At 44.5% G+C, this 15824-nt stretch overlaps 1 protein-coding gene across 1 annotated transcript in view; it reads right to left on the bottom strand.

Annotated features, from left to right (window-relative positions):
* Positions 1–15824, bottom strand: part of HMCN1 (hemicentin 1) — a 349376-nt gene that overhangs the window by 204352 nt on the left and 129200 nt on the right. Inside the window, exons 11-13 of the mRNA XM_084848192.1 lie at positions 13777–14052; positions 1551–1692; positions 344–471 (exon numbers count right to left, since the gene is read on the bottom strand). Of these exons, the coding sequence (XP_084704318.1) occupies positions 344–471; positions 1551–1692; positions 13777–14052 (546 nt within the window). The remainder of the gene's footprint in view (positions 1–343; positions 472–1550; positions 1693–13776; positions 14053–15824) is intronic.

Below are 15824 nucleotides of genomic sequence, written 5' to 3'. Positions count from 1 at the left end.
CAAAGATAAAAGAATAAAACACTATGTTAAAACAATTATAACATTTTGAAAGAAACAAGTTCTGACAAGACTGAATTTAATAAACCCTGGCTGGTCACTCAAGGAAGGCTTCCCAAAATAACAATGTATTCAGAAGGGGCCAGAAGGAACACAACATTGGTGCCTGCCTGACCTCCAAAGGCAGGGATTTCCATAGGAAGGGGGCCACCACACTGAAGGCTCTTTTCTTGATGGACTCCAACTGGGCCATGGGTCCATGTGGAACCCCCAGGAACATGCCCTCTGATGGCCTCAGTGACTGGGCAGGTTGGTTAGAAAGGAGGCGCTCTCTCATGATACTTGCCGACATATGTGAGAATAGTTGTCTCCTTGACTGTTCCAGCTGCATTACTAGCCAAACAGCCATAGAGGCCCGCATCTTTGAGGACTGCATTTTTTATAATTAAGGTGCCTTCAGGAGTTAACCTGTACCTGTGGGAGGAAAAAGCATCCACAGAAACTGAAGGTCACTGCAACAACCATCATGTTATTCTTGAAAGAGTTGACTTATCACAGCAGCATGACTAGAAAATGCACACATCCATTTTATCTATGCACACAGTTTCTATGGACAAGGCCAAGGAATGTGTGTTCCCCATAAATTCATTTCATATTTAATTACTTATATGACAGCTTTCAGAGAATATCACACCATTTAAAAAAAAACACTCAGTGTATTTACTATCTATCTATCAATGTATTTAATATCTATCATTTACTATCCATCTATCCATCCATGCATCCATCCACTCACTATACCATCATCATTTTAAATCATGGGGAGCCTTTAGTGAAAGCAGTCTTGTTTTCTTAGACCAGCCTACCCCAGCTTAGTGCCCCCAGATGTACTACAACTCCCATCAACCCCAACCAGCATGACCAGGGGTTGTGGATTATGGGAGTTGTAGTCCAAAACAGCTGGAGGGCGCCAGGTTGGGGAAGGCTGGATTAGACCTCTCCTCGGAAAGCACCAGCACGGGACCTGTTCTAATACCACCCCATCACTTTAGAGCCTAATGCACTAGCAAGACAAAAATCACAACACACCACGTAATTAACATGAAGACCATTTGCACTCCTCTCCTGCTTCTGGACAATCACCCTGGTCCTCCCCATTTCTGCTGTTCCTCCAGGCAGCCCTGTCTCAGTAGCACCCTTCATGATCCATGGGAATGTAGTTCAGTGCTGATTCTGCATGCAGTTGCTGCCATTGATCCTTGCTAGGCCAGCATTGTTTGAAGTTGTTTGTGACTTGAGGACCTTAGTTAAGTGTGCGGTCCTACAACTCCCAGCATTCCCAAGCCAGCCTACAACTCCCAGCATGCCCCAGCCAGCAGGGCTGACTGGGGTTTGCTGGAAGTTGTAAGACGTTTTTCTGTCTAAACATGCATAGGATTGCACCCTTAGTCTCACAACAGACACAGGTAGACAAAACATTTTCAAACAAGGACATGTTATTATTTCTTTTCCTCTGACAGAAGACAAGGATAGGGGGGAAGGGCTAAATGTACCTCTGGGAACTCAAGAGAAACATATCATTGTGCGTCCACACTATTGTTGGCTTCGGATGACCAGTTGCAGAGCAACGGATGGACACCTCGGATCCTTCAGTAAACGTCTGATTCTTGGGTGAGACAATAACTTTGGGTGGTTCTGTTAAATAAAATAGAACATAAATCAGTTATTATGGTTTCCAAATTATCATCTTACTGCCCAACATCTGTTTTTATATGTGCAGGGATTCTCTACGTGGCTCCTCCACCTACAGTCTGAAGTGGTACAAATCTAGCAATGGTTTTAACCTGTGAGTAGCTCCGGTTCAGACCAGTACCAACTCACTATTTATGTATTTAACAGCATTTTTTACCCCGCTCTTCAGCCAAAAAAGGCTCCCAGAGCAGTTTACACATGACACAAAAGGAAAAGAGATTGGGAGGGAGAAGGAGAAAAGCAAAACTCAGGCACCAGTTCTTAGTTCCAAAGTTCTTGTAGGTGCTCTGTGTGGCAGGGAAGGGCCAAACAAGCTCCCTGAAGCTGTTTCGTCTCTGGCTGGTGTTTGGGGCCAGGTTGGTCCCCCTTGTCATGATGTTCTTCCTGGGAGAACCAAAAGCCTCTCAGTGGTCTGTGGTTCTCTAGCAGATGGAGCCAGAGTCTGCAGCCCCAGAGTACTGCCACTATTCCCGATCCTTATCAGCAGGAACTCACCAGTATCACACGACTTGCTACACCAGATCTGTCTGTAGGGGCTGAAGTTTGGATTGTACACATACACAAGCTGTGTTCTAGCACTGAGCCATGGCCCTTATCTGCAGCAGTATTGTTACATATAAGACATACATCTTTTAAAAACTCTTGCACACAAACGCAACGCAAGAGGGTTATTCTAATTTGTATCTTGAATGATTCTTTCCATCTTGAGATTCACTTGAGATTCCCCTCTGCAATTAGTTGGTGCTAATGCCAAAAGAAACAAGTCATAGGAAGAACTTCCTTTCCTACTTTCTTTTCTGCATTTCAAATTACTTTTCCTTTGAGAGCTTATGCTAAGGACTTGGGAGTATCAACTTCCCACCATTTATCCTCACATTTCAGGAAAATAGAGTTCTTCTTGCTAATAGGACATTGGTATGATGAGATTAGGGACGCGGTGGCTTAGTGGTTAAGATCCTGAACTGCAGACTGGAAGGTCGGCAGGTCAGCAGTTCGAGACCCGAGTGCTGCGTGACGGAGTGAGGTCCCATCTTCAGTCCCAGCTTCTGCCAACCTAGCAGTTCGAAAGCAAGAAATTGCAAGTAGATAAATAGGTACCGCCTCGGCGGGAAAGGTAACAGCGTTCCGTGCACCTCGGTGTTCAGTCATGCCGGCCACATGACCACGGAAGCGTCTTTGGACAACGCTGGCTCTTCGGCTTAGAAACAGGGATGAGCACCGCACCCTAGAGTCGGACACGACTGGTTGGGGACACCTTTACCTTTACCTTTATGATGAGATTGCAAAACCACTGGTGTATAAATGCAACACTAGCTTCCAGTGTTTTTTATAGACTAGTTAGTCCAATAAAAGATATGTCCTCCTTTCTCTGTGTTTCTCATTCTGTGTGACCAATTTAGCTAACAGTAATCTGATCTCCTATGAAACACGTTCCCATTTCACAGAGAGGCAATGGAGGCTGAGAAATAAGACTTGCCCAAATTTTCTAAAGGGTCCATGAATTATGATATGAACCTCGGTCTCTCAAGCTGAAGTCCAATGGCCAATTCATGTTGTTCCAATAGTGAAGTTGCAAGGAGTGCAAAGAAGGATTTCAGCCACAGGAGAGAATGCTCCAAGTCCCGTCCCTTATCCTCCTGCTGATTTCAGATTCCCTCCCCGCTGCCTGCCACCCTCTGCATAGAACATAAGAAGAGCCCTGCTGGACCAAGGGTCCATCTAATCCAGCATGCTGTTCACACAGTGGCCAACCTGCTGTCGACCAGGAACCCACAAGCAGGGCATGAGTGCAACAGCACCTTCCCACCCATGTTCCCCAGCAACCGGTGTACATACTCTCACTGCCTCTGGTACTGGAGGCAGCACATAGCCATCAGAACTAGTAGCCATTGATAGCCTTTCAGCCAGGAAGTTGTCTAACCCTCTTTTAAAGCCATCCAAATTGGTGGTCATCACTACAACTTGTGGAAGTGAATTCCGTAGTTTAACGATGTGCTGTGTGAAGAAGGACTTCCTTTTATCTGTCCTGAATCTCCCACCAATCAGCTTCCTGGGATGACCCTGAGTTCTATTATTATGAGGGAGGGAGAAAAATGTCTCCCTCTCCGAAGTTGGGAGTCCAACAGCATCTTGAGTTCTACAACCCTTTACACTTTATGAGTTTGCTGCAGGAAAGACCAGTGAAACACCAGTATAGCTGCAGTAAATATTGTTGTTGTTCAGTCGCTAAGTCGTGTCCAACTCTTCGTGACCCCATGGACCATAGCATGCCAGGCCTTCCTGTCCTCCGCTCTCTCCCGGAGTGTGCTCAAATTCATATTCATTGCATCGGTGATGCTATCTAGCCATCTCAGCCATCTCAGTAAATATTATTGCTCTGTAAAGTGTGAAGTAGCTTTACAAAACTGTGGGAGGAAAGATCCAATGAACAGGCTAAACACTTCTGGTAAGGAAGATCAGAATCAAATCCAGATCGTTTTTTAAAAAATACCCACTTTTTTTTCAATGTATATGACAGAATTGTTCTGAAGTAATCTGCCATGTGGACAGTTGCCTGAGCTATTTTTATTCCTTTAAAATATTGCCAACACAGACTGGGGGATGCTTCAGATGCTTTGTGGGTTTGGGGAAGATCTACTTTTCTGTTGACATTAGGAAACTGAGATTGGCTCAAATGGGAGTACACACTGTGCTGAACAGCACCTCTTCTGACAATACAGTGTTATTCTGTTACCCGGTGAACGAGGTACCCAGAAACAATGGTCTTTGATTAAGACACACATTTTGCACATTACAGTGGTTTGCCCTGTGGAAAGTCAACAAAACATGCTGCAAAATCCAGCACAGCAACATCTGGCTGCAATTACTGGCTTTGTTTTCTGTCCCAGCAGTAGCCAGCGACACAACAAGGACAAAGAATCAATGGGGGTGTTTTTCCCCCATGGTAAGTTTGCTTTTTAATTGGGGGGGGGGAACGCCTCTCAAATTCCATGCCACAATAGCGCTCCCCTCCCCAAATTTTTAACATGGCTTTGGGGTAGCATTTATTTTCTTCAAATATTTTGAGTCGGGGGGTGGTGGTAGCTGTTCCATTCACAGAGCTTGCTCTTCCTTATGTTCTCATGATCTGAGCAGTGATCTCCCTAGGTCCAATATTTTGGAATGGAGGGAGAGATGGAGGAACCAAACATATAAGCATTTTATGGGTTTTGCTCTTGAAGCAAAGAGACTTTGGAATTCAAGATGGGATGAAATCCATTTGGTTCATATTTTAATACAAACTGACCTAATTAACACTTCCTGAACTAATGCATGGACTGGGATGCAATTATCCTTCAGTTTGCACACATCTCTGAATTTTGTTATTTATTTATTACATTTATATCCTGCCTTATTTCCTCCTTAAGGAACCCAAGGCAGCGTGCATAATCCTCCTCCTCTCCATTTTATCCTCACAACAACCCTGTGAGGTAGGTTGGGCTGAGAGTCTGTGAAATGTCACCCAGTGAGCTTCCATGGCCGAGTGGGGACTAGAACCCGGATCTCCCAACTCCCAGTCCAACACTCTAGCCACTACACCACACTGTTGTGCAGTTCCCTGATTATTATTTTTAAAATGCATACATTAGGGGAAATTGCATACAAAATGTGTAATGCATTTCCATGCGAGCTTTTAAAAAAACAGACATAAACTGATGCAGAAACAGGACAGAATGAGCTTTCATTCTGTCTTTTGCTACCTCTTTGATCATAGAACCATAATCTCCTGGAAGAAAGAGACACTGCCTGGATATTTCCCTCCTGAAATTCTCTCTCATAGAGCTACACTTCCCTAGTAGCTGGGATGGAGAGGAACAGGGAACGTTAGCAAGCATGTAGCCCTGCTCTACTGGCCAAACTAGACATACAGTAGAAGATCTGTGAATAGGGTCTCCCCACAGTTTCTAAAGTGTTAATAGGAGCCATGAGTGGGATTTGGATCAGGACCACAGCACTGCCATGAGTGGGATTTGGATCAGGACCATGCACTGCTTTTTGTTGTTGTTGTTGTTAAGTGCCTTCCTACACTGTTTTCCTGATTAAAATCACCACCCCTCACAGGGCAAAACATGCAGGGCTCCATATTATAGTTGGGGAGATGGCATGGGGGGAAAGGCTTTTTCTTAACAAAAACCACCTCCCCCTGTGCCATCTGAATCTCTCTGTGGGGTTGCTAAGACTGCAGAAGATCCTCTTCATACATCTCTCCCACCGTGTTAGTTTGCCTCCCCTCCTCATTTAAATACTAGCCTGACTGGCCCTTGGTGGCTATGAGGGTATCACAATCACAAACACTACAGAATACCTAAGTCTATAATGTTATTCTTCTTTAGAAGGAGCTATGGATACAATTGCATCACTATGCCACTTCACATACTACAGGGCTGCATATACCCCCATGATCCATGGCTTCAACTGAGTCCTACCCACACCCATGCTCTAGTAGAGAATGGAATCTACACATTTGGAGCATAAGAGATTATTCTGTTAAAAGTGAAGTGGTTTTGCAGAGGAATTTTGGCATGGGCCCGTGATCCTGATGTCTTTTGATGCCATGAGATTATTAAATGTTCTTTAATTCATCATCTATTTCTGACTCCCTGAAAACAGATTCTTAACTTTGATATTAGGAGCTGTGATATATTAGCACCAGGATTGCACATGTGGGAAAAAAATCACAAGATCAACACATAATAGTTCTGATTGATTTTAAATTCCACAGATAGCTGAAAGAAATCCAAAAGAGCAGTGTTAGACTGATAGAATACATTCCCTCCTTATGTCTGATTTTTTTCCTGGAATGGAACTCAACTGTGTTTTCCAGGGAAGTGCATATTTATTGATGCAAACAACTACGGTATATTTTCCAATAAGAAAATGTTGTCTGGCTTGTATTCACTTTGATCATACTTCCTCAATATCTACTGGGCTTTCTGTTGCTCAGCATTAAGTATTTTTGTTGTAATATTTAACTTTGATTTGTTAGCAGAAGCTAAGCAAAACAGCTTTAGCAAGATATGAGCCACAGTCCAACTGAAGAGCTTCGCTTAAATTCCAATGAGGCTTAAAAATCTAACTGTGTGCTTCAGTTCTATTCATTTCAGTGATGCTTAACCGCACCAAGTGCATTGCACAAAACGATGGCGTTCAGCATACGGAAGACAGGGGCCTGCACAATTCAAAATGTTGCCAGATTAAGCATAGGACAAAGGCCCATACTTGGATACATTCATTATTAAATTGTGACAAGGGAGTGAAATTTAAGATCATTTGTTGTGATATCCTATCTCATAAGATATACAGCAACCTTCTCAATTCAGCCCAAGAGAAAAGAACACATTTTTGAAGCACCGGGATTTATGTTTTTGCATACATAGTACGGAGTTCCATTTAATTATTATTATCATCATCATCATTTATTGTTTGGTCAAAGACTCAGTAAAACCACAAAAATAAGCCATAATCATTAAAACCAGGGGTCCCCAACACCCGGGCCGCAGACCGGTACCGTTCTGTGGACTGTTAGGAACTGGGCCGCAGCAGGGGTGTGGGAACCTCCCTTACCTTGAGTCCACTGGGGGGGGGAGGTGATCCACCCCGCCCCCCCGCCCCCAGAATCCTCACCGGCCCTGGCTGGCTCTGCTCCGCGGCGATTCTGCAGAGCTGCCGGCCAGCTCCGGCCGCTGGCGGACTTCCAGCCGCTGGGATGCAAATGGTGTCCGCGTGGACGCCATTTGCATCCCTGTTCTTCAAGTAATAGGCTACGTAAACCTTTACATAGCCGATTACTTGAAGAACAGGGACACAAATGGCGTCCGCATAGCAGATGCCATTTGCATCCCAGCAGCCAGAAGTCCTCCAGTGGCTGGAGGCAGCCAGCAGCTCTGTGGACGTGGAGCTGGCCAGGGCTGGCAAGGATTCCAGGGGGGGAGGGCGGATCACCTCCCCCCCCTTGTGAACCCAAGGTAAGGCAGGTTCCCATACTCCTACTGCGGTCCGGTCCCCCCGGTCCATGGAAAAATTGTTTTCCACGCGACCGATCCCTGGTCCCACAAAGGTTGGGGACCACTGATTAAAACGTAGAAAAATAAGAGAAAGAGAAATCGGATTGATTATGTACTTTGCAGCCAAAGATGGAGAAGCTCTATATAGTCAGTAAAAACAAGACCTGGAGCTGACTGTGGCTCAGATCATGAGCTTCTTGTTGCAAATTTTCAGCTTAAATTGAAGAACGTCGGGAAAACCACTAAACCATTCAGGTATGACCTAAATCATATCCCTTATGAATATACAGTGGAGGTGAGGAATAGATTTCAGGGATTAGGCCTGATAGACAGAGTGCCTGAGGAACTATGGATGGAGGTCCGTAACATTGTTCAGGAGGCAGCAACTCAATCCATCTCAAAGAAAAAGAAATGCAAGAAAGCAAGTGGCTGTCTGATGAGGCTTTACAAGTAGCTGAGGAAAGAAGGGAAGCGAAAAGCAAGGGAGAAAGGGGAAGATATATCCAACTGAATGCAGAGTTCCAGAGAATAGCAAGGAGAGACAAGAAGGCCTTCTTAAATGAACAATGCAAAGAAATCGAGGAAAACAATAGAATGGGAAAGACTAGAGATCTTTTCAAGAAAATCAGAGATCTCAAGGGAACGTTTTGTGCAAAGACGGGCATGATAAAGGACAAAGAAGGCAGGGACCTAACAGAAGCAGATGAGATTAAGAAGAGGTGGCAAGAATACACAGAAGAACTATACAGGAAAGATCTTAATGTCCCTGATAGCCATGATAGTGCGGTCACTGAACTGGAGCCGGACATCCTCGAGAGTGACGTCAAGTGGGCCTTAGGAAGCATTACTAACAACAAAGCTAGTGGAGATGACAGTATTCCAAAATCAGTATTTAAAATCCTAAAAGATGATGCTGTTAAAGTGCTGCACTCAATATGCCAACAAATTTGGAACACTCAACAGTGGCCACAAGACTGGAAAAGGTCAGTTTACATTCCAATTCCAATTCCAAAGAAGGGCAATGCCAAAGAATGTTCAAACTACCATACAATTGTGCTCATTTCACATGCCAGCAAGGTGATGCTCAAAATCCTACAAGCTAGGCTTCAGCAGTATGCGAACCGCGAACTACCGGAAGTACAAGCTGGGTTCCGAAGAGGCGGAGGAACTAGAGATCAAATCGCCAACATTCGCTGCATTATGGAGAAAGCAAGAGAATTCCAGAAAAGCATCTAATTCTGCTTCATTGACTACGCTAGAGCCTTTGATTGTGTGGATCACAACAAACTCTGGCAAATTCTTAAAGAGATGGGAGTACCAGACCACCTTACCTGTCTCCTGAGAAACCTGTACGAGGGTCAAGAAGCAACAATAAGAACCACACATGGAACAACCGATTGGTTCAAAATTGGGAAAGGAGCATGACAAGGCTGTATATTGTCGCCCTGCTTATTTAACTTAAATGCAGATTACATCATGAGAAACACCGGGTTGGATGAATCACAGGTCGGAATTAAGATTGCCGGGAAAATTATCAACAACCTCAGATACGCAGATGATACCACCCTAATGGCAGAAAGCGAAGAGGATCTAAAGGGCCTCTTGTTGAGGGTGAAAGTGGAGAGTGCAAAAGCTGGTTTGAAACTCAACATTAAAAAAACGAAGATCATGGCATCTGGCCCCATCACTTCCTGGCATATAGAAGGGAAAGAAATGGAAGCAGTGGCAGATTTTATTTTCTTGGGCTCCAAGATCACCGCAGACGGTGACTGTAGCCATGAAATTAAAAGACGCTTGCTCCTTGGGAGGAAAGCTATGGCAAACCTAGACAGTATAGTAAGAAGCAGAGACATCACCTTGCCGACAAAGGTCTGTATAATCAAAGCTATGGTTTTCCCAGTAGTAATGTATGGCTGTGAGAGCTGGACTATAAGGAAGGCTGAGCGCCAAAGAATTGATGCTTTCGAACTGTGGTGCTGGAGAAGACTCTTATGAGTCCCCTGGACTGCAAGAAGGTCAAATCAGTCAATCCTAAAGGAAATCAACCTTGACTGCTCATTGGAAGGACAGATACTGAAGCTGAAGCTCAAATATTTTGGCCACCTAATGAAAAGAGAAAACTCACTGGAAAAGACCCTGATGCTGGGAAAGATTGAAGGCAAAAGGAGAAGGGGACGGCAGAGGATGAGATGGCTAGATAGCATCACTGATGCAATGAATATGAACTTGAGCACACTCCGGGAGAGAGCGCAGGACAGGAAGGCCTGGCGTGCTATGGTCCATGGGGTCATGAAGAGTCGGACATGACTAACGACTGAACAACAACAACAACAACAACATTAAAACATACACATACTAAAATATATAAACATATTTAAAACAAAACAAAAGTTAAAACATGAGATATAAAATGGGGCTTACAATTAAGACAGATTTTTAAAATCATCTTACGGGACCTTTGGACAGAAAAGAGGAACTTAGCCACTAGTACTGTCATTGATTTGTTTACACCAGCCAAAAAGAAAAAAATCCAAATACCATTCTAATGGCCTTCCAAGGCATTTCCTCATTAACAGGGCAGAGTAGTCTATTACATTCCTCCCTATGGAGGCTACATTCAAAGAACATGTGACCTAAAGTTTTGACTACTTCATCTCCACAAGGACACATTTAATTACTGATACCACTAGACACTCAGTAGGACCTGCATACTGGTCAAAGATGTAGGTAGCTCAGGGAACCTAATTGTGCATGGCCTGAAATAAAAATAAAGTGAACCATGCCACTCTAACCCAGTCTCCAAATGACACCCCTGACAAACTCTTTTGACAAGGCATACAGGTTCTGTTTAGGTTTCTTCTCTGTTACTTTCCTTTCGCTGCAGGTAAGTGATTGACTGATCCCAGAAAAGAGGGGTTACTCTATTTGACTACAAATTTCCCTTGGTCCTATGGGAGTCTTCCAACTCTTTCTTTACAATTCTGTATTTGCTGTGCAAGAGGCAAACTTCAAAAAGTCACCTAATGACTACCATTGGAACCTGCTGTGAGCAATCATTAGCAACCACAGGGCATCCAGGCATCTTCCTATACCTACTAATTTAGGTGTGGGTTTCAAGGACATTGGATTTTAAAGAGAGAGAAAAGCATTTCTTTGAGAGTATTTCCTGCTCCAAAAAAACACACACGATAGCAGCGCTAATGCAAAAAGAGAAAGAGAATGATTTTAAAGAAAGGGTTTTAGAATGTGTAGTTCGGCTCCCCCCAAAACACCCCTTCTTCTTTGAAAGTTAAGAAGGGCTTTGCTATCAAGATTGTTTCTTTTGCTTCCATAGCCAAATATCCTTCTTTTTAAATTCTTTCCCAGCTCCCAACTAAAAAAGTTAGCTGTATTCTATTTTGATTTCTGGTCTTTTATTCAGTTAAAATAAAACAGATAAAAGCAGCTAATTTCATTTACACCATCCTGAGCCCCTTGGAGTAAGGACAGGATACATATGTGATCAATGAAGAAATAGTTATGAACTGCAAAGATTGCCTTACAAACCATCATATTTTTAAAAGACAGTGAATCACATTAAGGGAATGGAAGGACAATAAATATTGATATTTCATTTTATCAAACACCCCCAATCCTTGCTTCCTTCATAACATTAGTCCTCTTTGGGCATTCACTTCTGAGGACATGTAAGGGCCTTGAGGAATGTGTAGAGCTCATTCAGCCTCCTCAATGATGCTGCACTTGGGTAGGGATGGGGGAGAATTGCTCCCCGAAACTTCGGGGGGCCGAGTGCCAATGCATTCGGCCCCCCGAAATCGGCGGTGAAATTCTCCGCCCTCCCGCATGGGACTTACCTTTCACGAATGTCCCTCCCAGTGGCGGGTCCCGGCGGCGATTCGTCAGGGGTGGGGGCGGCAGCCAGTCTTTTGACCGGCTGCCGCCGCCGCCATTACAAGTGCAGTAAAAAAACAAACAAACCCCATGATAGGCTACGTAACAATTAACGTAGCCTATCACGGCTAGATCTCCAAAGTCAGCCATGATAGGCTACGTTAATCGTCACGTAGCCTATCACGGCTGACTTTGGGGGGAAAAAAAAGCGCGTACGCAAATGGGGGCCCCCATAGGGAGCCGCCATTTGCGTTCCTTATTTGGTCCCTGTAGTCTACGTAAATCTTTACGTAGACTACAGGGACCAAATAAGGAACACAAATGGCGGCTCCCTATGGGGGCCGCCATTTGCGTACGTGCTTTTTTTTTTTCAAAGTCACCCGTGATAGGCTACGTGACAATTAACGTAGCCTATCACGGCTGACTTTGGAAATCTAGCCGTGATAGGCTACGTTAATCGTTACGTAGCCTATCACGGGGGTGGTTTTTTGTGGTTTTTTTTCGCGGCCGGGTAGACGGGGCACTTCTACCCAGCCTGAACTTCGACGGCGAGGGATGGGGCGCCTCCCCCCCGGCCTGAATTTCAGCCGGGCGAGGCGGGGCGCCTCCCCCCCCTCGCATGAACTTCAGGGGGAGAAGCGAAGCGCCTCCCCCCCACCGCGAAGCAAGCTTCGAGGACAGGTAAGGGACTTTCGTCCATCCCTACACTCGGAATGTCAGAGAAATCCATTTGGGGAGTGTAGTTCGATGAGTTTACCCAAACTCGCACATACACCCCAGCTTTGTTTCAGTTCCTGCTGCAGTGCCTGACTCAATCTGCAGTGAGTCGGACCAGTTTGTGGATTTTCTGGGAATGTGCATTTGTGGGAGGGTCTGCAATTTGTACAAATTTCTCAGCAATTTGCATGAATTCGGACATAATTTGCACAAATTGTTTAGAAATTTGCACAAATTGCTGAACTTTCCCCCCACAAAAAATGTGTGAAAAAGTTCCCGGAGTTTGGGGAACAGCCCATACCTTGTCCCGCAAACGCAAAGTGAGTCGTACACGCCCTGGAACTTGGTCGAACCAAGAAAGAACCAGGTTTCCCAGTGATGGACATCTCTATGCTGCACACACTAGCAACACTCCTGAGCAGATGTGTGATTGAGTGAGTCTGAAGGGGGCCACCCTTGTTGCACGTAGGTTTTCAAATATGGAGACAGGAACTCTGGCCAATTAGAGTTCCCATCCCCATGATGGAAACTCTACAGAGCCCTCCCCCACTCACACATTGAGAATTGAACTCCTGAAGCAGGCAATAGCTACTCCAGATTTCACCTCATTGCGTAGGAGAAGGAGGTGAGTTTTTAAACTTTGAACATCACCTTGAGCATTTGGGAAAGAGGAAATGCAGTATACAGATTTTAAAAAGAAATAAAATATACAAATAAACTGGAGCCACACAGAAAAAATAGTATCTGAATTTATCAAAGTGTTCAGGAAGCCAAAATGTCATTGGGGTGGACGGACTCACCCGAGTCCACAGTTGGCAGGTGTGCAAGGAGTGGCCACTGCCACTCACCTTCATGAGCAAGGCCATGTGAACCCCTGGAGGGCTTGGCAAGTGGTCTGGGAACACTCTACAGCCACCCACTCCTCCATGTGAGCCGCCATTTTAATGCAAGATGGGGCCCTAGATTTTCATATATCTAATACTGCACACAATGATGTCTGTAAAGGGCCATTTCTGCAACATTAGAGGGCTCTAATGTTGCCGACATGGGTCTTTACATCCATCGCTGTGCACAACATTAGATATATGAAAAACTCCACCCCCACCTTGCGTGAAAGTGGTGGTTTGCATGGAGGAGTGGGCAGCTCCTGGGCTCGAAGGGATGGGTCCAGTAAGTCCAAGGTGCTCACACAGCTCAGCGGGCGGGGCCTTTCCAGGTTCAGGGGCAAGCGAGGGGGAGGCCAACAGACTCCCAGACCCAGTCAGGCACCCACAATATTCCTCATGGTCATCTGGGAGAAAAGAAGACATCAAAAGAAAGTGGAAAGGAATGGTCTGTTGTCTTCTAGGATAAGAAAAATCCCTTTTCTGGTTACCTTGGACTGTAAGGAATACAGATGCCACAGTGGATCCTCCTTCATTAGAAGCCACACAACTGTACTTGCCAGCATCCGAGAGTTTGACCACTTTGACTTCAAGAGAGAGATTGCTCATTGTCCGTATCCTGGAGGGCTCCACAAGTTTCAGATCTCTGTTGTTTCGGTGCCAAGTGAGATTGTAACGCACTGTGCTCACAGTTAAGCATGTCAATATGGCGCGACCGCCAGGCGTGACAGTCACATTATTAGGGACCTGTATGAGAGGTGGAGGTTCTGTGGAGAATGACATCGGAGCAAACAAAAATCATTCCCAAGAACAAGAAAAGAGAAGGGGGAACCTTCATGATAATTAATCTCATGAAGTTAATTAGCTCATTTGCTCATGAAGAAACAGGGCTATCCTTCATTTCATTCATTTCATTTCACCTATTATATTTCTATACCACCTCATAGCTGAAGCTCTCTGGGAAGTTCACAAAAATTAAAAACCATTAAAATACATTATATAAGATATTAAAAAAACCATTCACATAATGACATAAAACAAATAACTCACAACAACAACAACAATATATATCTACAACAATTTAAAACAATCAGCCAAAGACAACCAAGAGACTCATTATACATTGCCAAATGCCTAAGAGGACAGTTTTAACCTGCTGCTAAAAAGATGACAATGCTGGCGCCAGGGGGGCCTTGTCGGGGAGATTATTCCATAAATGGGGGGCCACCACTGAAAAGACCCTCATCTCTCAGTGTGCTATAGAGTAGAGTAGAGGCAAATGGGCTCAGCTTCAGTGTAATTATCTAAGAGCATCTTGGTTCATTTTCTGGTATTACACATCCACATGGAATAAAACCCAATATCCATTAAAAAAATGGATTCTTAAAAATGTGTCTTTTATATTCCCCCCATCCATTAAAAGAAAACGTGCTTCTAGACCTTATCATTGCAGAAATGTGTTTGGAAATGCATAGGCAGTGACAGAAAATGGGCTAACTATGCTTTATCCTGGGTTTAATTATGGTTGAAGCTTCTATGTCCAAGTTTTCCTGTCTAAATTCTCTACTAACATCCTCCATATACCATATGCCAACAGCTTATCTTTGTCCCATCCAACTCCCAGCCCTCAAACAATAATAATAATAATAATTATTATTATTATTATTATTATTAAACCTCTTCTTTCAATGTCAGAACAAACTATGCAAATAAAGCAGTATTTTTTCCCTCCAAATAAGCACTTTATGTATTTGCATACATTTTTTTGAGATCAGAGTGAGCTTTCCTGGAAATCGTTTTCAACAGCCCTTTATAATTTTTTATGCATAGCACAGACCAACAGCTGGTTCACTTCCAGACAAAACTTCTGGACTGTCATATAGGTAGTAAGTACTAGGGATGTTGCAAGTGCCAACTTAGTCTGGGAGGCTGGAGAAATTCCCCACGCCCAGCCCTCCAGTGTCAGGATTCTCTTTTGTCCCTGCTGAACTTCAAAAGCCAAATCAAAAACACAGACAAGAGGCTTCTATCCACGGCTCTTTAATCCTTTACTTCCATGGGTCATACAGATGCAAATTGTCAGTAACTCACAGTCTACAAAGGAAAAGCCTTCAGGGAGTTCAAGGGGAAGCTACCCAGGTTGAAAGTTGCCCACCATTTGAGAAAAAGCTGGCAGGCTATCCTAACTTAAGGGGTGGGGGAGATCTCCCTCTATCTCGTGAGGTCTCTATGCGTAGCTGTTCCTGCCGGGCCAATTGGGCAGATTGCCTAAACTCCGCCCCTGCCATCTCTCTCTTGGCTCTGCGTCTGTGCCTGGCGTCTAAGAATTCAGGCTCTCCACGCCCCACCTCTCCCTGTTTGCTGTCTCTCACAGGGGTGTGTGAAGAGAAGCCATATCCGTCCAGCTGGACTATTGAAACCTGAGGAATCTGTCTCTCCCTGTCTGGAAGAGTCTGGAAAAGTTCCTCCCCCGCATTTTGCGGTTCCTCTTTAGAATCTGAGCTACTCTGCCACTGCCTATGCTCAAAGGTACCCCTGA

The sequence above is a fragment of the Heloderma suspectum genome, chromosome 4 (assembly GCF_057233095.1).
Source record: "Heloderma suspectum isolate Gila_16-S chromosome 4, 16-S_ref, whole genome shotgun sequence".
In the NCBI taxonomy this organism is placed as follows: Eukaryota; Metazoa; Chordata; class Lepidosauria; order Squamata; family Helodermatidae; genus Heloderma; species Heloderma suspectum.
This window is presented reverse-complemented; position numbering and strand designations above follow the sequence as displayed.